At 37.5% G+C, this 25,827-nt stretch overlaps 1 protein-coding gene across 4 annotated transcripts in view; it reads right to left on the bottom strand.

Annotated features, from left to right (window-relative positions):
* The window catches only part of LOC131435868 (uncharacterized), a 158,218-nt gene that overhangs the window by 89,470 nt on the left and 42,921 nt on the right, over window positions 1–25,827 (bottom strand). For 2 of the 4 annotated variants that reach the window (XM_058604118.1, XM_058604116.1), the window contains exon 1: window positions 20,481–21,740. The exons of 1 other annotated variant lie outside the window; for it this stretch is intronic. Coding sequence is in view for 2 of the 3 variants with exons in the window: in XM_058604116.1 (XP_058460099.1) it covers window positions 20,481–20,486 (6 nt within the window). In the remaining variant the exon portion in view is untranslated. Of the gene's footprint in view, window positions 1–20,480; window positions 21,741–25,827 lie in introns of those variants that run through there. One more of the 4 variants, XM_058604117.1, reaches the window with a different exon arrangement.

The following is a 25,827-nucleotide window of genomic DNA, read 5'->3' as shown; positions in this document are numbered from 1 at the left end:
TGCTTAGTTTGTCGAGTTGAATCGAATGGTATATGACATTTGGCCTTCCAGGCCTCGAATAAAAAATCGGTTTTCATAGTGATTGCACAGTCTTTCTATATGAGAAAGGCAGAAATGTTTCAACTTATATAAAAAAAACTGGCTAAAATAACTAAATTTTAGCCAGCCGTACAAAGTATCATGTGCGTGTTCCGCTCTATTGAATCAGGTTGCTTTCTGGAATGTTTTCCTACGTATAACAAGCTTGCTTAGTTGATAGAGCATTTCTTGTAGCCTCATACATATGTCTTGTAGCCTCATACAAAGTAACTGAATGTTATTCGAATGTGACGTCCTATTTCAAATTACTTCCTCCCTTTTCTCAAAGATGGCGCGATCGATTTCAACAAACTTAGATTCAAATAAAAGGTCTTATAATTCCATAAATATAAAAAAAATATAAAATTCATCCAAATCCGACTTCTTGTTCCGGAATTATAGGGTAAAGAGTGTTAAAAATTTGATTCCGTCACTTAAAGTGGCGGTACAAAACACGTAAAAAAATTCTAAACTGGTCTCAAAACTACTTCAATCGGTAGCCATTATCTATAGACAACCAAGCAAACTGATTTCGGCTATCCTGTTTCCCGGTTTCCGATTCTGGATACACCGGAAATAGTGGTCATATATTCGTAAATGGATCTCACTCACTTTTCTCAGCGATGGTTTAACCGATTTCCACAAATGTAGGTTCAAATGAAAGGTCTCATATTGAGATTCTGAATTTCAACTGGATCCGACAGCTGGTTTCGGAGTTATAGGGTGAAGATTGTTCAAATATTCATACTGTCACTAAATATGGCGAAGTGAAAAGCGTAAAATATTTTCTTAACTTGCCTCAAAACTATTCCAATCGGTAGCCATTGTCAGTAGACCTATTGACGACCAAACAAATTAATTTCGGCGGTCCTGGTTCCCGGTTTTCGATTACCGGCCGGAGATTGTAGCCATAGACTCAAAAATGGATTAACTCAGTAACTTTTCTCGATCCGACTTCGATTATACCGGTTCCGGAAGTACCTTTTATCTTGGCTTTACATTCTTTTTGTGGAATTTGGCCTTTCTGTTCCAACAGACTTCGTAGCCGATTCTTAGCGTACAGAATCATTGCATAGCTAGTACTACGATCCTATTGACACGATGAATCCTTCCAGATCGGGGCTCGAACATATGACAACTGGCTTGTGAGACCAGCGCCGCCCGGGCCAACGGAAGTAACTGCAATAGTGGAGCTCACTCCGTTTCCTTATAGATGGTCTAACCGATCTGAGTGCTGTTGTACTCTGTAGGTTATACTAGTTTATAGATAAATCTTTTTGTTTTCCAAGAATCAAAGAAAATTATTTTAAATAATACCACACATTTATTTATGAGAATATGAGACATATGAGAAAGGCATCATTACATCACTAGGATGATTAAAACAGGTTTTTCATTTTTCTTTTTCTCTCGATCAATTTCTCGTAGGTAGTGATAAAAAGGATACACTTTTGTTTTGTTCGACCCAACCTTACTGAGCATCTGCAATCCTTTAAACATAAAAAAACCTTCGCGTAAAAAAAATCACGCTACTTCGGAAATCCGCGTCAAAAAGCTACCTGAAAAGACCGCATAAAAACCGCGTAAAAATATCTCGGCGTACTTTTCATTTATGAGTCGCCAAACTCGAAGGTACTCGTGAAAAAGTACGTATCATTGAAGAGACTGATTCGTGATATCCATAACTTGTCCGAAGAAACCTCGTTGATAATAACGATACATCGCGAGTTCTTTAAGTGGCTTGAAGGTCCAAACGGGATAGCAGTTCAGGTGCATCAATTCCACCATTCAGCATTTTCGCTACTGTTAAGGCTTGTTGAATACGACGACGATGTTCCGATGATTCAAGATTTAGTAGCTGACTACGTTCTCGATATGGCGGTAGGTTCTGCGGGTCACGCCATGGTAGATTCCTGAGAGCCAGTTTCAGGCACCAAGTTAACTGATACGGATTCCAAACTGGCGATGAAAACTTAAGAATTGGTCGAACTAAGAAGCAATAAACAGATTTTATGAAATATGGATCAGTAAAGTTTCGAGATATTTTAGATATGAATCTCAGCTGTTGATTCGTTTTTTGCCTTTCTCATATAGAAAGGCTATGCAATCACTGTGAAAATCGACTTTTTAACCGAGGCCCGGAGGGCCGAATGTCATATACCATTCGACTCAGCTCGACGAACCGAGCAAATGTCTGTGTGTGTGTGTGTGTGTGTGTGTGTGTGTGTGTGTGTGTGTGTGTGTGTGTGTGTGTGTGTGTGTGTGTGTGTGTGTGTGTGTGTGAGTGTGTGTGTGTGTGCGCGTATGTGTGTGTGTGTATGTAACAAAAATATGCACTCACTTTTCTCGGAGATGGCTAAACCGATTTTCACAAACTTGGAGATTTTCTTGGAGATGGTCAAATCAATTTTCACAAACTCATAGGTTCAAATGAAAAGTCTTACAGTTTCATACGGAATTCCTTAATTTGTTGTGGATACAACTTTCGGTTCCGGAACTACAGGGTAAACAGGTTTTATAAAGTTTGTGAGAACCGAACAAATTATCCTATTTCTATTCCATAAACAGTTGTTTTTGCGAATTTCACGATTATATTTATGATGTAATGAGTAATATGAGAAAGGCATCATTACACCACTAGGTGGATTAAAATAGGTTTTTAGTTATATGAGCCATGTGGGAGCGAAAGCTCAATTTGTTTTCCAATATAATGCCGAGATCACTGATTTCATTGACTCTACGTAACGGTATACCATCAATGCTGTAACTGAAGAAGAAACGGATCGCTCTTTCTGTGAAATGTCATTACAGCGCATTCAACGATGCTAATGGTCAACTGATTCGTTCGACATCGAACCCCGAAGCTATTCAATAGAGTTTGTAATCGTCAGCAAATATCAGTTTACATCCAGTACCCAAAACCGAAGCTACATTATAAAAAAAAAGAGTATGAATAGCAAAGGACCCAGATTACTACCCTATGGTACTTCTGATTCATTGATAAATGCGGATGATTTGCAAGAACCCAGCTTTACACGAATGATTAGCTTGTGGATGGCTCCGAGCAGACTGAATTTTCGAAGAAGAACTTCTTGGTCGATACGATCGAAGGCTGCTTTCAGGTCAGTGTAAATGACATCCACCTGTGATCTATCCTCTATATGGTCGATACATGTTGACGTAAAATGCAGTAAATCCATTAAAACAGAACGTCCGGGTATGAATCCATGCTGTTAAGTTAAAATATAGCTACACGGAACCACCCGCGATCCCATTTCAACCAGAATATTAGTTGATTTTCTGAATTCGATAGGCTAAAATTTGGTACAACTAATCGATTGTTGTTTTAACTAAACTGTCATTTCTGTTTTTCGATTAGCAGAAACGATGGTTGAAACAACTAATTTAATCGGTTGAAAAAAATGCTGTCAATTAGTGGGGACACATACCTTTCAATTTCAACAAATATTTTAGTTGAAATAACTGTTGTTATTGAAACAAAATTCTGTTAGTTGAAAAATAAATCGGTTTTATTTGTTTTAGACATTGCAAATAGTTGAATCAACTCGAACAATGTTATTGGCTTGCGAAAATAATCAAAATATACTTACTGATATACGTCATGATCTATTTGAAATAAGTTCGGTATGTTGAGATTCATGAAGTAAATATCGTTGTGAAAATATAAACAGTATTTTATATTTAAATGTAATATCATTAGGGCTGGGAAAACCACCGATCACTGCTGATTTCAAGTGATGTTAACCAGGGAATAAATTATCATTACGAAATCAGAACTGATCTGATCTCTAAGTGATTTTGATTTTTGTATGAGCATGATCATGTCAAGTCGAGATCAGTAAAGAACTAAATTCTAAAAAAATACTTCTGATTCTATCGGAAATGATTAATGTAGAAAAACGTTTTTAATTAGCAAAAGTGCCCGGAGGGCGAAATTATTAAATTTACCTAAAATGAGTATTGTAAGATGATGTTTTCAAACGGTTGAACTAAAGTTATACACTGATAATTTCAGTCAATTTATATGAGCTTGGTTGCATCAACCGTTGGGAATTGAAATTTTGCGACGACAATTCAAACGCGCCATCCAATCGCAACGCGTTCTGAGTGTTTGAAATCCTTCGCTCCTGTTACTTTTATAAATTGAATTCATGTCAAAAAGCGTTTTATTGCTAATGCATTACAGCATCATCGGTATCAAACAGCTGGAAGTCAAACAGTCTGCTGGAAATAAATCAATGATCGAATTTGAAGCATAAAATTTTTGCGCATACCTGAAAGATTACGAGATGATCATTTATTAACATTTTCTAATTTGTCACCAAATCTTTTTAATCTTAAACAAGATTAACTTTATCACAACACCGCTGTTAGATAAACACTTGTTATGTAATCATAAATTTCTCTAATCAAATGAACACAATTTCACCAAACGATGATGTTTTCATTGACATTTTGAAGCGACGCGAACAGATTTCAACTAGAAAAGTTGTTGATTTTGCATTGCGATTATTGTTTTGCTTTCAACTGTCTCCGGTATTTGACAGCCTTCAAAACAACATATTTTTCAACTACTTGAATATATGCAAATCAAAAACCATTTCGGTTGAATCAAAAAGAAATTAGTTAAATCAACTATCGCAAAAATCAAAAACTGCGATATCGCAATTTTATGATCGAAGGGTTCTCCGTGTAGTGATTCGATTCGAGAAAAAATTGATTGACAATGATTTCAAATATTTTACTTCCTGCCAAATGATTCGTAATTTCACGATACTGCTGGACATTGCGTCTATCTCCATTTTCAAACACTGAAAGCATGTAGGATTGCTTCCAAATTGCAGGAAACTTTGTCTCAATAAATGATTGATTAAAATGCCGATATAATGGTACAGCTAAAGCGGCAGTAAATAACAGCAGGAATTTCATCTGAACCAGGAGCGCTAAGCACCATATCAGGTGACACAAGAAAAAGTAAAGTCTTGGCACGACATTCCTTTTGTGGAATTTGACCTTTCTGTTCAACAGACTTCGCAGTCGTTCTTAGCGTTCAGAATCATTGCATGGCTTGTACTACGATCCTACTGACACTAAGAATCCTTCCAGATCGGGACTTGAACATACGACAACTGGCTTGTAAGACCAGCGCCCTATGCATTGAACCGCCAACGCCCGGGACAACAGGTGACACATGAATGGTGTTTAAATCGACTACGTTGTGCGGAATATTGGATAATGCTGAGGTCAACTCAGTGTCTGGTGCAGAGCAGGAAGTAAACACAGAGGCAAAGTGTTTTGCAAACAGTTCACAAGCAGTTGCTGTAGAAGATGCTGTCACTTTTTCAAGGTAGACATTAGGAGGTACCCTTGCAGAATTAACGAAATTCCAAAATCCTTTGGGGTTACATCGCAATCCAGATAGAACTCGAAGAACATAAGGCAGCGGCATGGAAATCGTGAGCAGTGACAGTCGAACGTCTACGGCAAAGTCACGCTGGCAAACATTTCGTTTTCGGCACAAATAACGCAGTAGTGGCGTACTCCAAGGTGGGAATATGAATTTCGAGAAAGACTTTAAACGATAACAACATGAAAGAAAACGAAGGAAAAAGTTGAGGATGTGAAAATATGAAAAAAAATGTTGTAGCTGTCACAGTTTTCACGATCCATAAAAAAACCGAAAGGGTAATGCATTACCCTTTCAGCGATTTATCTTAGAATATTTTAACCTAGGTTGTTATTAGTATCAATCACGTGTGAAATTCGAATAGAATTTGTACAAAAGTAGAATTTACAATAGTACTGACTCTCTAAATGCTGAGAATTTAGCACTTCAGCTAATCGTCAGGGACTCATTATTGATTTATTGGCCCATGGAGCAATGACAAAAAAATACAAAAGTATTCTTTAAAAAGTCGCACAAAACAACAATAGTAAACATGAGAAGTCAATCGAACCATTAAAGCATTAAAATCAATCATCAACAATTGGCAACAATTCATCCGATCACGCTGCACCAATGTCACCGGGTACGAACAGTTGAATGAATCTGAGCAACTTCTGGCGGCCCAAGTAGGAAACATCGTTGAATCCCATATCTGGGTAGAAATCACGGAAAGAAGTCACGCTTGCGTTGGCTCTGTATTAACTTGACTCCAACGAAGCCACCGGCTGAGCTTGACACAGACACCGTGACAGAATCTAGAATCTAGACCATGGAACGCCTGAGGAAGCACGTTCCTTCCGAACAGATTCAGTATGATAATCATTTGAATCGTAGAATCTAGCAGCCTGCGAGGTAGCAACCCGCCAAATGCAAATTGGGATTGATGCATCGCTGAACAGATTGACGATCATGACCGAACGAACTTGTACGACGGGTCGGGTAGGAAGATCTGATGTACATTTGCATGGATTCAGCATGGCGTTGCCGTCGTCGGTGTTGCTTGTGTACCGAAAATGGAACTCGTGAACTGTGCCGACCACCGACTGGGACCGCATGCGGTAATGATGGCTACTCCGCAAGAGAGGAAGGTCACTTGAACCATGGTGGAAGTGATTTTCCACCTGATTCAACACACAGGAAATCTTCCAGTCTCGAACGCTACAGCTCTGACAGAAATAAAACATCATTGTTCTGTTGTGCTGAAGAAAGGATCTGATGAACAAAGATGAAAAAATGATGATGTATCTGGTTGTTGCAATAGCTGATGAACTCAATTACCGCATTTTCTAATTAACAGAGATGCCACATAACCCGACGAGAAAGGGCGCGGCGTGAATACAAAAAACATCAATTTTTCCAACGTTGTAATGATCTTGCAGTTCAATGAGTAGAATAATAAACAATCCATCTTCGAACTAAGAACTTATTAGTTAGGAAATATTAGTTTATTGCTTCGAATCGTGACCGATATGATAGATTACTAGTTGAGTAATCATATTGTTTCTAATGTGTTAATTGCCCTATCCAGTTAGGTGCTGGGCACTTGGACACGTGCAATCAATGTTTACTATCACGTTGATCAAACCAACACAAGAGTAGTTGCTGGCGTTGGCACAGACTCGAACTGCTTTCTATTGAAGGCAAATCAATTTCTGTATTACCTCAACTAAAACATATGTGGTGGGCAGAATAGCTCACGTAATTTACTTGGGGCTCCGACACAGCGCTTCAGTCAATCAGCTTTATTAGGCTTGCTTGAGTTTTGAGCGATCATTAGCGGGTGATTTACAGCTTGATTTAAAAAAAATGTTAAGAGTTCAATGTTTCTGTCAAGGTGTCGTACTACAAACCACGATTATGTTAATCAACAAACTTATGCTCTGGAGAGCAACAACAAACAGTGAAGCTGTGCGCCCCTGAAACGAAGAACCTTGAAGAGATAGACAAGTGCTCGATGCCTTCGAGCGTAAAATTAATGGAGTAGAGACATGCATTGAGTTATGTCAAATCTAATGAAGATGCTGACCTTGAGCAGTTAATAAACGCTGTACTAACCGGTCATTGTGGGTAAAAGCAACGCCAATGTCGGGGTAATTGCATATGAAAAATCAAAAATAATGTGGTTATTTTTTTCTGTATAGTAAAGGAACCAAATTAAAGGACATTATTTGATACCGCATTTTTTTAATTGAACAAAACACTAATTTAAGCAAAAAAAAAGAAAATGTATTTGAAGCATGATCGGTTGTGATTTAGTTAAATTATGGTGTAGATTGCATCCCAAATTTTTGTTACTTACAATTTACTTCTGGATTGAATCCATGTGCTAACATTTAATATAGAGGAATATTTTGTACGACCGAGTACACGTAGTTTATTTATTTATTTGGAGCAAAAAAAAGCCCAATGGAGCTGAAATATTAATCTCTCTCTCCAGCAGGTATAAATCCTCCTCATTGTTTATATCAACAGATTACAACAATCCAACAGATACATGTGTGTACTTAATACTATCAATTATAACTAACCCTAGCTAACTAACTCTATAGTAATTAGATGACTCTAAATGAAATCCAATTTGTGATCGAGAATAACACCTAAGTCCTTAACCGAGGATTCACGTTTGAGGACATTTTGCAAGAGATGATAGTCATACGTAATTATTGAGCGTTTTCGGGAAAAAGATATAATGGAGCATTTGGAAGCGTTTAGTACCATCCTGTTATTGTGGCACAATTTGGCGAATGTGTCAAACTGAACTTGCAGAAAACGTGCATCTTCTAGGTCCTTTATAGGATGATATAGTTTGAAGTCATCAGCAAATGATAGTAAAAATAGAAACGGTCCTAAGTGGCTTCCTTGAGGTACTCCAGAACTAACAGTAAACGGAACTTTTGTGAAGTTTCCTATTTTCACCATACATCTCGCGACCAGTAAGATATGAACGCATCCAATCCAGTAAAGCGCGACTAAAGCCCAGTCTGTCGAGTTTAGCGATTGTTATTTGATGATTTATTTTATCGAATGCCGCTGGAAAATCTGTGTAGATAGCATCAACCTGTAGATGCGATTGTAGAGATCGGATGATAAAAGATGTGTAACCTCTTAGGCATGAAACCGTGTTGAGTGTCAGATATGTAGTCCTTGCATTTGTGAGTTATGAAATCGAGAATAATTATTTCAAATAACTTGGACACAACACATAGTGAAGCTATACCACGGTAGTTAGTAATATCTGATTTGTTACCTTTCTTAAAAACCGGAAAAATATATGATTTCTTCCAGGGGTCTGGGAAAGTCCCCGCATTAAGGGAATCGTTGAACAATATAGTCAGTGGTGTTAGGAGTGAATTCAAGCATTTTTTTAGGACTATCGAAGGAATGGCATCGGGTCCTGCGTTAGTAGAGCTTTTTAGTTTCGAGCACGCCGTAATTGTCATGGTCGAGGTAATAGGAGGATGAGCTCCAACAGGAGAACGGAGAGGGACGTTCACGATTGCCTCTGATACTTCGTCGCTACTAAGAACTTCATTGGAGAAAACGCTACTGAAGTGCCTTCGAAATAGATAGCAGGTTTCAAGTATGGTGGAAGGTATTATTGAAAAAACTAAAGATTTATTAATTTTAATCTTCTCTGGCGCACTCAATTGAAGGAAACTATTGAAGATGCATCTTCGTAAAAAAGATGTGGACGTTGAAGAATAAATAACGTTAAATGATTTTAGCATACGCTATAATACGTTATTTTTATACTTGACTTCAATCAAAGCATCAGTAAATCAAAACTTTGTCATCAATTTGAATCAATCATGAAAACCCGCAGATCACAAAATTACAATATTGCAATTGTTGTTTTCCGATTGTCTCTACTAAAATGTTATGGATTTAACTAACATATCTGTTGTTTTGTCATAACCATACAGGTAAACGAAATTGCTGTATTGAAATGCTGTCACTTAGCGGAGAACGAAGACAGTAAAATGCAGAACAAAAATTCTCTTCATTTCACCACACTGAAAATCGAGTTTACTTATTTGTTGAGAAAACATCGCTCAATGTCTTCTATGAGCTACCCAAAATTAGGTCATTATCTACTCAAACTTTGCAAAAGTTGTCAAGACAACACTTTGGGCGAACTCGTTACTTAAAAATGCGGAGATGCACTTTATTTGATTTTGGGTAGGTTTCGACCCAAAATTATGTAGCGACTGGTAAGAATGCAGAAACGTTTCGTATTGAAAATTGTCAATGGCAAATGGACGTCATTTCAGCTCTTTTTCAAAGAAGGGTGAATCTTGCCAAAGTAATCAAATCAAGTTACTCTCTCCTATCATTAAATGCTTCAAAATCCTACAATTTTGCCTAAAAATTCGGATTGTACAAAAATCACAATCTTAGTAATACAAATAACTATAAAGGGCGAAACTTTCATTGCATTTGGTTACGTAAGTTTCGTCCTCCATGTTCCATGCAAACAAACAGGGCGATACTTCAATTGCTAGTAAGGAACGGCGGAACTATATATTTTCTTTATTTTAGATGGTTTCCGAACCTTTCACTACTGGAAATAGTAAGTGAGACGATAAAATTACCGACAGATTTGGCTTAGTAGCAGAAATCAACCGATTTCACGAAAAATACGCAAGGGCGTAACTTCACAATTGAAGAAAAATACTTGAAAAAATTCGAAGTGCAAATGATACTTTCTCTTTGTTTACTCTCTTTTTCGATTATTACGGTCCTATCGACAATACCTCTCGCTAACACTTTACTAGAATAATGACTGAAACCATCAACTTTTTGATCTGCACTTAGGATTTTTTTCAGAAAATACAAGAATATGCCGTAATAAATGAAAGAGAAAGTAAACAAAGAGAAACTGCCATTTGCACCTTTTCTAATGTTTATCGAGAATTTACAAAGGAAGCATAAAAGTAAACGAATCGGAAAAGGGCGAAACTCTTTTTTTTTTTTATTTATTCTGTGGATATAGAAGGAAAATGGTAAACTTTGCATGGCTTTTTAAGATAAACTAACAATTCTTCGACTAATCAAAAATTGATCTCAGAATATACGATATATATATAATTTCTAAATTTAAGTTAAAACCAAAGTCGAAACATTCATCGATGTTTTTCTTTATATGCTGTCAATGTTAGATTCGCCCTTCTTTGATAAACAGCTGATTTATGTCAGTTATGTAGTGGCCGTTTCATGTAGAAGAATATAATTTTTTTTTAAACAACATATTTTTATTTGTATTAAATAGATATTCCTACAGCATAAATGTTTTAATTTCATCTGCGAATAATGCATTTGCATGTAATTAAAAACGCTAAACTCTTAATAATTACTGCTAGAGTAAAGTGATAGTATTTGTATCTTCTTAAAAGGCATCTGTAGCATTAGGCAACATACTTGAATTCAGCCAAAAAAGCTTTTCCAGCAAGTAATTCTGCAAGTGGAAAATGCCTTGTGAACATTTTGCTGGTCAATTTTCTCTTGGGAATTTCATTCTTTTGTTGCATTTCTATATTATCTGTGAGTTTACTGATAAAGCTATAAGCAGCTGTTTAGTTAAAATTTCGTTGTTCAAGCGGTGAATGATTAGCTGCCCTCCGAAAAGATTAGCAGTGAAAATTATGTATTGAAATAGGCGTCTTAAATTCAAATAACTGAATAATTGTTTTAAAAAAACGGAGACATTTTGTTTGCTTTCATGCATACAGGTAACTTTGCTGGGATTGTGTCATTGCTCAGTTGCACGAGTGACACCTCATTGAAATGTTTCATTTTCCCCTTAGGGTGTATGTCATTGCTCAACTGTTACGTTTCATTACTTGTTTGTGGTGCGTGTCTTTCCTGGGTGTCATTGCTAAACTGCCAGCATGATAAATCAAAAATAACAGTTTAGTTAAAACAATAATCGATTTTAGTTGTTTTGCGATCGCAGGCTTATCTGTGAACTACTTTCATGTATGAGGCAAAATGCTTATGAAAAGAGTAATGATCACATATTTAGTAATAATCTCGTCTTTAAATATTTAAAGTTTTAAATATACGAAGTTGAAAACATGTAGCACGTTGGTTCAAAATGTTCCCGGTGTAAAAGAGAAAACAGCCCGTTTTTCCAAATGTAGATTTCACTCATCAGTGTATTCTTCTTGAAAAGCCATTTTATATCACTACATCTCCTTAGCCTCAGAAAACGCTTGAGTCTCAGCGATAACCTCATCATTCATGGCAAATATCGTTCCAGCAAGCTTCTTTTTAAAATCTAAACACTGAAAACAGACACTGAGGGCTGAATCTGACGAATGTGGTGGATGCGGTAGCGATTCGAAGTTCGATTCTTGAAAAATTTTTTGATCAGCTGCGAGAAAACGCGGCACCTACTTTGAAATATTTTTTTCATATTCAAGTGCTCATGCAAAATTGTGAATACACTTCTTTAGAAAATTTTCACGATGTCAGCTATCTCCAAAAACTTTACTTTTGAATTTTCCATAAAGATGTAATAAACTTTTGAGACGATTTTCGGAACAACAGCCTCATTTGGACGACCTGAGCGTGGAGCATCATTGGCGTTTGCACACTATCTGTCTGTCAGACCGAGAACATGCTGACCGACGTGTTAGTTGTCATCAGTGATTGTTTTTAAAAGTATTTTTCCTGAAGATCAATACGCAACAGTGTAAAACTAATTTCTGTAAAACTTCTGTTTTCCGAAGAAACAGGCGATTACTTGCCTTGCAGTGCTCCGTGTGTGAATTTGTCACTCGTCACGATATTATCGTCGTCTCACCGATATTTTGACCATTTATGAAATTAACGCAAACAAAACTTTTTGACGACCAGATGATCATGCAGTATTTAATGGAACGGATGTTGAAGTAATGCCCTGGTATGTCTGAATATCACAGTAAGTAAAAGGTCGATCTTTCGAAAACCCTGCACGGCATCAAAGTTTTCTGTCGTGATTTTGGACGTCTCGAAATTCGTTCTGTAGCGCACGACTACCCCGATTGAGCTCGAATTACCATCGAAACGCGGTGACCCGCGATGGTGCTTCACCATCATCAAAGTGATGTAAGAATTGACGTATGGAAATAAGGGTTGCCATATCTCAAAACTTGAGGAGCAGCCTGAGGTTGGTAAAAAATTGGCGTTGAATTACGTTATCTTTGAATATTTATTTCTAAAACTATGTTCGCTTTGGTATTTTGACCACCTTATGATTCTTGTGATTGTTTAAAAACAACGGAAATGTCATGTCGAACCAAATACTGTTTGTTCCACAAGAAAGAAAGCATGATTATTTGATACGCTATGTAAGTTTATATTTATTAAGTTTAAATATTTATTGCAGTGAAAAAACACTGAAAAAGTTGAGAAGGGCCTTGAAAGTGAACGCTCTGTTCTTTATGATAGTCAAATTATTTTGATTGGGTATAAGGTGGCGATACTATTTTTTTTTCCTTTTATGTGCGACAGCAGCGAATTCGCTTATTAGGCTATTTGTTCTCCTGAAGAAACAAATTTCTGCAACCAGATCTAAACAAAGTAATTTTGGTCGCCTTCACAAGGCTTCGTTTAACATTTTGTCGGATTTTTTTCTCAATTTTTATTGGAACCAATTCTTTGTTCTGATTTGGTACTATTGGTAATGTTTCTCAACCAGACACGCTCCACTCGAACTCACTCCCAAAGCATCGTTTCCGACCAATCGCGATCTTTGTAGTTCTACTATACGCTTTGCTCATGATTTTTTCCATATGGGCTGTGCTAAACGCTTCCATGTTGAGGCAGAAAAATGAGTGTTTTTCCTTTTGAATTAAACTGTTTTCCAAACATACTTCCGTTGCGAACTGATAAAAGGTGTCTTATATTGTAGAATGGTATAAATTTGAACATAGTTGTGGGGGTTTGTTCACTTTTCCCGTGTTTTTCCTTTGAGATAATAATTGCAGAAAATTAGTTGTTCATAACTAGGTAGGGTTTTTTTACTAATTAGTTCACGTTCATTTAGCTTGGATCAAAAAATCTGACAAATATCAGAAGTAATTTTGAATTGTTTTTCATCAACCATTGTAACCATACATCCAGTGTTACACCATTTTAATTAACCCGGATTGTTTTACAAAATACTCGGAATAACCGTTTACAGAAGGTTAACCTACAACCTACTGAACGAAGCTTCACAACATCAGGATTCTCTTCCATCAGAATCGCTTCGTCCATCCAAGCCGTCTATCATCTATATTGTGTTGCGATCCATCGGCAGCACAGTTAGATGAGTAGCACGGAACCAGTCAACAATAGATTGTGATCTCAAGAATCTTCGCTAGTAGCGAGTGCTACTGTATGCGACCTATTTAGAGCTAGCATAGTAATGCGAATCCAAACTTGTTCCTAATACTTTGTCGATCTTGTGTAGACTTGTTGCGTTCATCGTACCACTGCTGTATTTTTTTTGTTTAAACTTTTCTTAAATTGACAAATGCAAAGTGGGTGCATTGGGACTCGAAAATGTTTCAATTGCCTTGAAACACTATACAAGGATATGTGGAACAAAATAACACTCCACCGACCGAAAGGTGTTTACTGTCTTTTTTTTGCTCATTTCAGCATCGAAGCTAGTATGCAAATTTCCGACTTCTTTCATCCTTCGTCGCATCGCCCGCAAATCATTTCCAAGTCCACTGATCATAGTTTTTGTTACTTCTTGACTTCATACAGCTGCTGTTGCAGTGTGCCACTAAGTTATGACCCAAAACGGGAATTCGGATAGTTTATTGCCATTCTTGTGACAAACATTTTATTTTTCTATTCACTAAAACGCGCTTGAGATTTGATTTGAGGATGTTTTGAATTTGATTGTTGATTGGAAGGAGAAAACCATCGGATGAATTTGATTAATGCTTCAATTGATCATTTATTTGATAAATAAGTAATTTATGTGAAAATTACTAAGGCCCTTTATGAAACTCTTGAACAATTTACCAATACGATACGGTAGTTGAAGCGTGGGAATGGGTAATTATAAAACTATTTATTATCATTACGTCTGATTGTTCTGAACAACAAATATTAGTTCGGACTGTTTTTTTCGTCTCATAGATTTTGTATGCTTTTCTTGTTTTTGATTAATTCTAGTTGGTGACTTTCCGATGAGTGAGTAGCACTACAATATTTTTATCCGGTTTTGCCATTCAAAGATTTCTTGCCGTGCTGCACTACGAACGAAGCATGGTTTCTTTTTTACAGGCGCTCAGATCCATGCTGTGTTCCGTAGCGACAGTCGGCAGGAAAATTTGGAAGAACCGATTACACTTATGCCCGGTTTTAGCGTTTGAATTGTTTCATCTGGTTCTTGCAAAAACGATATTTTCAAACAATTTTTTCATTGCGAAATCCGGATCCGGTTTTTGCACTCAATGTTTTTATTTTGTTTCTGCGTTCAAAAATACTTAAACGGAGATTTTGTTGCTTAGTGCATTTCAAGCAAAGTTTGAATGCACAAAAAAAGCTCAAAATCTTCTACCGAAGCCTTGCGCAATTAACCGAAAGGATGTTTGGACATGATAACAGAAATTGCATCTTACAAAAGGTCTGTGACTCATAGCATCGCGGACGCCTTTGTCGTAGCTGGAAGGACGAAAATTGCATCACTATATTGGATTGTCCACACATATATCTAGGCAACCTTTGTCGAAAGCATACCTCAAAGGTTGAAGGCTACACATTAGCTGTTTGTAGAACGCAGGAGTGAATCCTGCTAAAAAACATATCTTAATATCAATTTCGTCTATTTCGTCTAGAAATGGTTCCCACTCGTGTTTTTAATGTTTCAGAAAATAGAAAAAGATTCACTTGCTATACAGTCACAAAGAAATGATAATATAGTAATTTTAGATTATTATTTATTCAAAAGATATTTTTTATTCAGACCTATTTGCGTACAAGCTTTACGTGGCCGATTGAGCCGATTTTTTAAATAATTTTTTTTTTGAGTTGGATTTCGTTGTCACCCTTTTTCTAGGGGGAGAGGAGCTTCCATTTCCCTCCCGCGAGGATTGAGGGGCACTTCGTTCGTGGTTCGTCTCGTCATCCATTGTCTCATCGATGGTATTGTTGTTGATTTCCGTCTTCTTTTCGTTGCTACTTGCTGTAGATGCACCTTGTTGTACATTGGTTGCAATTGCTGGTTGGTTGGAGGGTAAGTTGTTAACTGCAGACGGTGTACTTTGTTCTATAGAGGATAATGATGGTTCCGTTGAAGGGGATGCTTCATTGTTGTTGGTGGCTGTCATAGGTGTACTGGGGTTGCTTGGGGTTTGTGTGAAGGAAGCACCGTTGTCCTTTGGTGTAGTTGTCTCCTTGTCCAGTTTATCACATGGCTTACCGTAGTGAACAGCTTTTTGGCAACATTGACACGTGGCCATCTGATTGTCATAGATAACAAGTGATTTGCACGGAATTCTTGTATCTTGACCAAAAATCACATAAGAAGGTATAGGCCTCTTCAAGTGTATGCGTAATAAACGTACGCCATTTAGAATACCGGGGAAAAAATCTTCCACTTTTCTTCTTCGATAGAGAGAATCTCTCCGTATTGGGACATAGTTTTGCGAATATAAGAATCGGTGACGCTTGAGTGAAGATCATGCACACGCACTTCAATAGCACTATCATCCATATATACTGGAATGTTGTACTTGATGTTTTCGTCCTCCACATAGTGCACATTGTTATTGTCTTTTGCGAATTGAATTGCATCCAACTCTTCAAACAACATTATTTGTCTTATTGCATTGAAGTAAATGCACACGTTTAATGCCAAGATGCACTTGCTCCTTAAGCAAACCTTCAAGTTCTCGTATTGAAGATCGAATTTTGCACTGCCTGAAGTCAACAATAATTTGTATTCTTTCGTACCGCCGGTAGCTTTTGTTCGTTTGGTTCACTAATTTCGAGGTTGTTCTATTGTTCACTACACAATACTGTACTTGATTTCTTCTGTTCCGAACGTAAGCGGTTTTGTTTTATCGACTGACTTGGATGAGATGTAAAACCGAACTGATTTTAGATTATGTTGTCTTTAGGAATGTAATCAATAAAATTGTTAAGTTGATCTAGAATCAACTCTATAAGCTTAGAATCTCAAAAATAATAATATTTATGATCGTCATTCTTGTCATCTATAGTCTGTTAAATCACTCAAACCGATTAAATTTATTGATCCTAGGATTTTTCTAACGGATTTAAATTTAATAAAACAGATAAAATTTATTTTTTTTATATTATTCATTTTCTCATATTATTCATTTTTTCCTATATATTACAGCAGAAATTCCCCAAAATACTACAATTTAAAAAAGTTTAGAAAAGTTTTTAAGATTTCTACTGCATAGTACTACAACATTGATATACTACACTTGAATTTAAGTTAATGAAAATCTATTTAATCATATGCGAGAAAGTGAACTGAGCTCCACATTGAATTACTATTATCGGTACTTCCGGAACCGAAAGATTGATGTCGGCATAGTGACATTCGGTTCATTCAACCATTTGGTGATTTGAATTTTGAAAAAAAAATGTACCGGTAGTCGGACTGGGATAAAATTCAGCAAATCATTTATGGGACTATCAATAGTTTATTTGGTTACAGACTAGCCAATATAAAGAGGAAAGAAATATTCTTGAAATTGACATTTGTAAAACTAAGCACTCTACCTCCGGAACCAGGGGTTTGATCCGAATGAAAATTGGAATATTCTTATGGCATCTTAAGACCTTTCAGTAAAATCTAATATGGTGAAAATCGGTTCAGCCATCTTCGAGTAAAGTGAGTGATATTATTTTTTCTTTTTTGGTGCATGCCACCCAGTCATTCCGGAACCGGAAGTCGAACCTGATTGATATTCAGAAACTTTGTAGAGGACTATAAGACAATTCATTTGAATCTAGGTTTGTGAAAATCGGTTTAGCCATCTCTGAGAAAAATGAGTGACATTGTTTTCACATTTTTGGTGCATATCACCGTGTAATTCCGGGACCAGAAGTCGTAAACATATTAAATTTTGGAACTTTGTATGGCACTATAAGACCTTTTATTTGAATCTAAGTTTGTGGAAATCGGTTTAGCCATCTCCGAGAAAAGTGAGTGACACACACATACACACACAAACATTTGCTCAGTTCGTCTAGCTAAGTCGAATGGTATATGGCATTCGGCCTTCCGGGCCTCGGTTCGAAAATCGGCTTTCACAGTGATTGTACACGGAAATTAAAAACCACCTATTATTTGGCTTCTTTTTATTTAATTTTGAGTTCTTTTGAATCTTTTATTCCGTTTTTCCAAAAATTTTGTGGAATGTACTTTAAATTAGGTTGTTTTGCGGTTACGTGTATAGCCTTTCCATATGGGAATGGCAAAACGGCTGTTTTACTGCCCGACGATTAGACTGCTGATTTAGTTGTTAATGATTTTCGGACGAGAAACGCAAAATATTGCTTCTGCTAAAGATCAAAACTAGTAATCGAAAACGCAGTCGAAAAAAAAAAACAAATGAGCGGTGGCGACGTCGGACAGCGCACGGACAAAAATGTGGCGATGAAGCTACGTTGGACGTTTCTTCATTTGCGTACAGTTAACGGGAAAGTGCCAGAGCCATCCTTATTTTTCCTTTATTTGGAATCAATTCCAATACGATATTGAGACATTTGTTAGATTCGGCGACTATTGGAAACATAATTAATCTTGAGACAAAATGTTATCGAAATCAAAATTAGTGTTAACCCTTTCCTAATAGAAAGGTAAGAGAATTGTTGGAAAACCGACTTTTGATTGGAGCTCCGGAGACCCTTAGTGTTACATTCCATTCCCGGGTTGGCGGTTCAATGCATAGGGCACTGGTCTTACAAACCAGTTGTCGTATGTTCGAGCCCCGACCTGGTAGAATTCGTAGTGTCAATAGAATCGTAGCACGAACCATGCATGCAATGGTTCTGTACACTCTGAATCGGCTGCGAAGTCTGTTGAAACAGAAGTTCAAATTCCACTATAGGAATGTAATACCAAGGCTTTGAACCGCCAAACGCGCCTAATTATTGCTAATATTTTTAGTTTCGGAAATGTTGTCGAATATGCTACGTAATTGCTTAAGCCCGCTTTTGTGTATACAGGGTCCGGCACTCGAAGTGTAACCAATTAAAAAGGCCACAAATTCAGTTTGGAAAATTACTTTTACCTAATTCAAAGTACAAAATGTGTAAAAATAATACAAAATTCAGAATCAATTCACTTTTGCTCGATATGACCACCTTTTGCCTTGACTTGATGACTTGAGAGAGCGAAGGAGTTGCTTTGTTTGGCCGAAAGCGGTCAATTTCCGAACATTGTATTTTCTGACGAGAAAATTTTTCCAATTGAGTAATTCGTAAACTCTCAAAACGATAGGGTTTCCTTGACCGACCGTTCATACGAGAATTTGAGTCATCGATTGGCCACCAGGAGGCAGCACCCGCAACAGATAATGGTTTGGGCCGCTGTAACCGCAGATGGGCGCTCTCCAATCGTTTTCATCGAGCCTGGCGTCAAGGTAAATGCGACATATTATCGGGAAAGTATTCTGGAGGTTGCTTTGAAGCCGTGGGCAGACAAACATTTTGGTGGCAGACCATGGACGTTTCAGCAGGACTCGGCACCGTCTCACAAAGCTCGAGTGAACCAAGAATGGCTGAAAAACAACGTTCCGAACTTCATCACGTCCACACAATGGCTCTCGAATTCACCAGATGCGAATCCAATGGATTATACTCTTTGGGCCTTTTTGGAGAGCAAAGTCCGAACTTAAAAATACACCAGTCTCGAGGCGCTGAAAAAAGTTATTGTCCGCGAGTGGGCCAAAATATCTGCAAGTCACATTCGGCCAAACGAAGCAACTCCTTCGCTCTCTCAAGTCATCAAGTCAAGGCATAAGGTGGTCATATCGAGCAAAAGTGAATTGATTCTGAATTTTGTATTATTTTTACACATTTTGTACTTTGAATTAAGTAAAAGTAATTTTCCAAACTGAATTTATGGCCTTTTTAATTGGTTACACTTCGAGTGCCGGACCCTGTACACCTAATGAATCTGAATAAATTTTTGTCAGAAATTATCAGCCCAAATTCGTCTCAGAAATTGTATTAAGATGACTATTTGAATTATATGAGAAAGGCATTATCAAACAACTAGAAGCACTATGAAGAAGTTTTTGCTTATAAATCGTCTTTAAATTTTGATTTTTTTGCTTATGTTCAAAAATCTAATGAATTTCGCTAAAAAATGGCTTGGAAAACTTTTTAGTAGGATTTGTTATTTTTAATATCGGTGGAAAAAATTGGCCCTTTTCAAAACCATCTAGATCAATCAGATCATTTTTTGAAACAAAAAGTATTCAACGTGGCTTTTGCGAGAAAGTCTACATATTCAGAAGTTTTAATTTCAATCTAGTAGCGAAAAAATCCGGAAACGATTCAGCGCGAAATGTGACAATGTAACTCACTTGTAACTAGTTTTCACAGTTTATTGGTTTATCAGATGCACCAATCAGCGATCTGTGACAAAATCGAGAACTCTTACTGCCCTCAAATTTTAATAAATTTCAATATGCTACACGCGACAGAATAACCCCGTTTCGGCTTGCAACGGATCCTAAATAACGCATTGACCTAAAGCGAGAAAACACAAATCGGACTTTTATCTGATTGGAGCATCGCCGGTCTGAAATCAGTTTGTCAACCAACGAACGAAACAAAATGCTACCGGCGCGGGCGGGCATGCGTCAGTTCATTTAACGCACCCAACCTCCCTCGCAGTGCACTCAGCTAGAAAGGGGTACGCTTAATTGAGCTTACATCATATGGCAGTTGTTATTATTGTTACCTGCATAACCGTCGTGGTGCTAAAGCTTCGTACTTGAGGATCGTTTTTTTTTCTCTTGAGCCTTGCTACTTTGCGGGCTACTCCTGCCAATCAGCCGGTCTTTTCTTCACTGTCTCCGTCGAAGTTTCGTCTCTATTTTGACCTCTTTCTTTGTCTCCGCGCACTAGCTTTTGGATTTATTTTTCGCCAAGGGGTAGCTGCGCTTCTGCTTTCCTTGGCAGGCTTAACGGTACGCGTTGTTCTCTTCAAAGTTTTTCTGCTGTTTCGATTTTCCTCACGTAGTGCGATTTTTCACACATGAGTAAGTAAACGTGCTTATTTCTTTTCTCCTGGCCGTTTGCCGGTGTTGCTCAGGCGCACCTAATGAATTATGAACTTTGGCTACGTTCAATATCAATCAAGTTGCTGCAATTGATTATTTAACAGAGAGCGTGTTTGGGGGCTGAAAACTACTTCGACATCTGCTAACGAGGTGCGTGATCAATGGCTTTAAGAGTTGTTTTTCTGCGGGAACGAAACCATTAGGCCAAACTAAAAACTTCAATTTCCACCGTTTGCCTTACAACACAGTTCGTGCAAAATATTTCACCTTTCAGAGGGCACTCCTTCATGGGTTTCCCTGGTTTTTGCAAGAGCACATACCACCGACCAGTCGTTGGAAGGAAAAAATGTGTCAAAGCGTTCAACCTTGTGCTGGCTGTTTAAATTTCACTTTCAAGCCCTAGTTGAACACAGCTTCACACTAGCGGGTGTCTCCCCAGCATGAGGGAGGATTTTCTGTCAGTTCGAATACGACGCGTTACTCAATTACGATGCGATATAGTTGTTGCTGGTGTTTTCCTTCATTCCATCGCGATCCGGTTGCGCGCCCGCGAAATGTCACTGAAAGCGATGCGCTTCCACCAGAAATGGAGTTGAAGCCCACTACACTTGCACTTCACTTGTTTCGCCTTGTGCGCAACAATCCGCACTCGAAATGCCACCAATTTTTCGCTATTGGTGCTTCCTATGTTTCTAGCACCCCCCCGAGCACTAAACACAACCCTAAAACACTAATAAAATCCACTAAAAAGAGGCGCACTTCGGTGCTCTTCTCTTATGAGGCAAATGCAAAACCAAAAGTCGTCTCACTGTGCAGTAGAAAGAAATGGTAGCTCGCCGGTGTAGTGAGCGGCGAAATTACTCACGAGACACACGGGCACACTCCGTAAAGGCTGTGCATAAACTGACGGTCAGATCTCCGGTACCCGGCTGAAATATACATCAGGATCCATGTTAACTCAGCCTGCCAATGAGTCGATTGGCGGTTTTCTGAAAGGTGGTCGCATTGTAGTAACAACTGGCTGTGGCTGGAAGATTTTCGTGCTCAGCTGTGATTTTCTCTCAGGATTGAGACGGGCTAGCCATGAGAACACGTGAGTCGTTTGAAGTCTCCGATGCTTACACAGGGAGAGGAGATCAATTGGCGTTCGACGTCATACTTCACCTGGTGAGCAGCGCATATGATGTCGAAAGCATTTTGGCGAGATAAGATGTGCACAGCTGTTGTGAGTAACGACGATAGACGCAGGTGGGCTACGTGACGGGCACGGCCAATGCCGGTTCGGACCAGTTAATGACGTCGTTGGGCAGCGTGGTCGTTCTCTCGATCTCGTGGAGGTCTCACAGAAACAGAGATCGAAGTTTGATCTTGGAGAGAAGCTGCCTGCTCTTTGTTGCCCTGTCGGAACTGGTGTTTCGTGCTTCCAAAGAAATACATGTTTAAATTTGAAGTTTGTTCGGATCAGTGTTCATATAATTAGCATATAATCTGCTATCGAACAAATAATTAAAAAAATGAAATCCATAGGTTGTGTTAATTAAGAAGAATACACAGTTGTTTTTATATAAGTATATCGTCCTTTCAAGAATCCTTACACAAAGTATTCGTATTGAAGCAATTCCCGAGTATAACACATGGGCTGAAAAGTCCCGGTCCTAACAAAGAGAACAGAACAACGATTTTTTTGGGTTAAAAGTTAACTTCATTCATCAAAGTGATCTCCATCAAGAGAAACGCAATCATTCATCATTCTAACATTTCAATACAACTTTTGCGGATCGATTTATCTTTTGCCTCAAAATAGGCCTCAGTTTCAGCGATTCATTCGTGCGAAATTTCCTTACCGGCGAGCATTTTTTTTTCAAGTCTGCACGGAGAACCCGCAGATCACAAAATAACAATATTGCAATTGTTGTTTCACGCCCTGGTTGTTTCAACTAAAATGTTGTTGATTTAATTAACATATCTGTTGATTTTGACATAACCATTCAGGTAACCAAAATTGTTGTACTCAAATGCTGTCACTTGGCGGAGAACGAAAACAGCAAAAGGCAGAACAAAAAACCTCTTCATTTCACCAGAAGCGTTTCATATTGAAATTTTTTAATGGTAAATGAACGTCATTTATGTTAGTTACGTAGTGGTCGTTTTATGTAAGTGAAAGTATTCAGAAGAATATAACAGTTAATTGTAAAACAAGTTTTCCATGTGTTAAATAGATATTCCTACAGTATACATGTTTCAATTTCATCTGAGAGTAATGTATTCTAGGATAGTTCATGTCAATGTTATTAAACCGCTTAGCGCTCAAAATTTGCTGCTAAAGTGAAGTGGTACTATTTGTATTTTCTTGAAAGTGTATCTGTAGCATTAGATTTACCAGCGAGCCATTCTGCAAGTGATGAAAAAATTTCCTAATTCCCTGTGACCATTTTTCTGGTGAGTTCCCTTTTGAGAATTATAATCTTTTGGTTCATTTCCATATCCTTTGTGAGTTTAGTGATAAAGATATAAGCAGTTAATTAGGTAAAATTTCGTTGTTCAAGCAGTGAACGATTAGCTGCCCCCCGAAGAGGGTAACAGTAAAAAATATTTATTGCAATTGGCGTTTTAAGTTCAAATAACTGAACAACAGGTTGAAACAACTGAGACATTTTTTTGCTTTCATGCATACAAGTAACTTTGCTGGGATTGTGTCTTTGCTCAATTGCACGAGTGACATCTCATTGAAACGTTTCATTGTTCGCTCAGGGTGTTTGGCATTGCTCAACTGAAACGTTTCATTACTTGTTGGGTGTCGTTGCTAAGCTGCCAGCACGATAAACCAAAAATGACACTAATATTTTAGTTGTTTTGCGATCGCTGGCTTTTCCGTGTGTGAACAGCCAGTAGTCACTGGGAGCCAAATCTGGTGAATACGGTGTATGTGGGAGCAATTCGAAGTTCAATCCATGTAATTTTGCCATTGTTTTGATTGACTTGTGACACGGTGCGTTGTCCTGATGAAACAATTTTTTTTTCTTTGCCATATGCGGTCGTTTCTTTGCAATTTCAGACTTCAAACGCTCCAATAAAGCTATATACACGGAAAGAAATCCGTTACTGCTGTTATGATTAGAAAATCATGAAACCAATAACTTTAACTTATCATGAAATCATGAGCAATAGCTTTTCCCCCACGAAATTTAATCATGATTCGAAAATGCGTTACTTGAAGAATGCATTTCTTTCAAAGCTCGTAACTCTAATTTTCTACCCGGATATCACTTTGAACCCTCTGCCTCAAGTGATGTGATAGATTAATAGATTAATGGTAAATCAAAAAGCAGACTTTGAAAAGCAAGACCTACTGAAAATGTTTACTTGATCCTGAAGCATGTTATTTAATAATCGTGTTGTTTTACCAACATAATATAAAAATAAAGATAATCAACCGAAAATTGACATCATAAGAGACACTTTCCATTTGACAAACATCAATTTTACATTTTGTTCGAATGTATTCTTACATATTTGATGTGATCGTTGTTGCTAGAATAATATTCCGAGAGCTAACGTTTAATTCGATTGTGAATTTGGAACACCATCTAACGAAAATCAGAAAAATATTTTGTTCAACCACTTTCATTAATTTGTTTCATAGATATGAGAACACCTTGATGCACTTAAATATTATGAATAACACGAATTTTGTGCAAGAATTCGACATAGAGTTTCTTTTTAAGAGGTTTGATTCACTCGTGTTTTTTCATACAGTTCGTTTAAATGTTTAAATTCTGAGACACAAAATCAAAACTGAAGTAATGAACGCAAGTAAACACGATAGCTCTTGCGTCGTCATTTTTCAAAAAACAGAATATTTTCATTTTAAAAGAAGTTCGTCGTGCTTTTCACTGAGTTTATATTGCAAAAATGACCATCGTTGCAAAAATCATACATAACGTCTGAATTTATGTTGCAAAAATTGCCATCGTTGCAGAAATACGCCTGAAGTTATACCCAACAACTTCAAGTGCGTTACGTTTAAATTTCATCGAAATCAGTCCGAATGGATCATGATCCGAGAAATTTCAATCATGGAGTATTATCATAATATGAAAATATATTATTTTCCCTAAATCATGACTCGTTTCGTTCATTTCTAGAATCGGAATTTTGCCCGTGTAATATTGACGGTTAATGGTATTTTCTTTCTCAAGATAATCGATAAATATTATACCACGCACATCGCAAAATACCGAGGCCATAACTTTTCCAGCCGATTATTGTGCATTCGGGCGCTTTGGAAGAGGTTTATCAGTTGCTGTCCACTCAGATGACGATCGTTTTGATTTCGCAGTGAAGGGATGAATCCATGTTTCATCCATTGTCACATATCGATGCAAAAATTCCGGTTTGTTATGTTTGAACATGGCCAAACACTACTCAGAATCATCAACACGCATTCGTTTTATGGTAAACAGTGAGCAAACGCGGCACCCACATTGAACAGAGCTTTCTCGTAGTCAAATGCTCATGGAATATAAAACCAACACGTTCTTTTGATATCTTTACGAAGTCAGCTAACTTACGCAACTTCACTTTTCGATCAATCAAATCGATTTTGTGGATTTTCTTTATGTTTTCTGGTGTTACCGCCTCTGGTGTTTCTACGAACACGTTTGAAGTCAGTAAACTATCGTTTTATTGTTGTTTCTGATGGAGCACTTTTCAATCCATTGTTTCGCTTGAATGTTATTTTTTCCATTGGGAAGTAGAGTAAAATTAAAACACGAAATTGATTTTGATTCATTGTTCTGAGAATAACAAAAGTAGCGTTACTCTTTAGCACTAAAACTCACAAACTAATGAAAACAATATCATGAAACTTTGACAGCTGTCTTTTAAAGGTTAGTATTAACTGAAAAAAGATTACTGCAATAAAACTAGCTCCATCTATGTGTTAGGCCCGGTACTTTTCAGCCCTTGTGTTACACAACATTGAGGCTAAAAATGTCGAGAATTTTTCAATCTGAGAGAGCAACT

The sequence above is a fragment of the Malaya genurostris genome, chromosome 3 (assembly GCF_030247185.1).
Source record: "Malaya genurostris strain Urasoe2022 chromosome 3, Malgen_1.1, whole genome shotgun sequence".
Lineage (NCBI taxonomy): Eukaryota > Metazoa > Arthropoda > Insecta > Diptera > Culicidae > Malaya > Malaya genurostris.
This window is presented reverse-complemented; position numbering and strand designations above follow the sequence as displayed.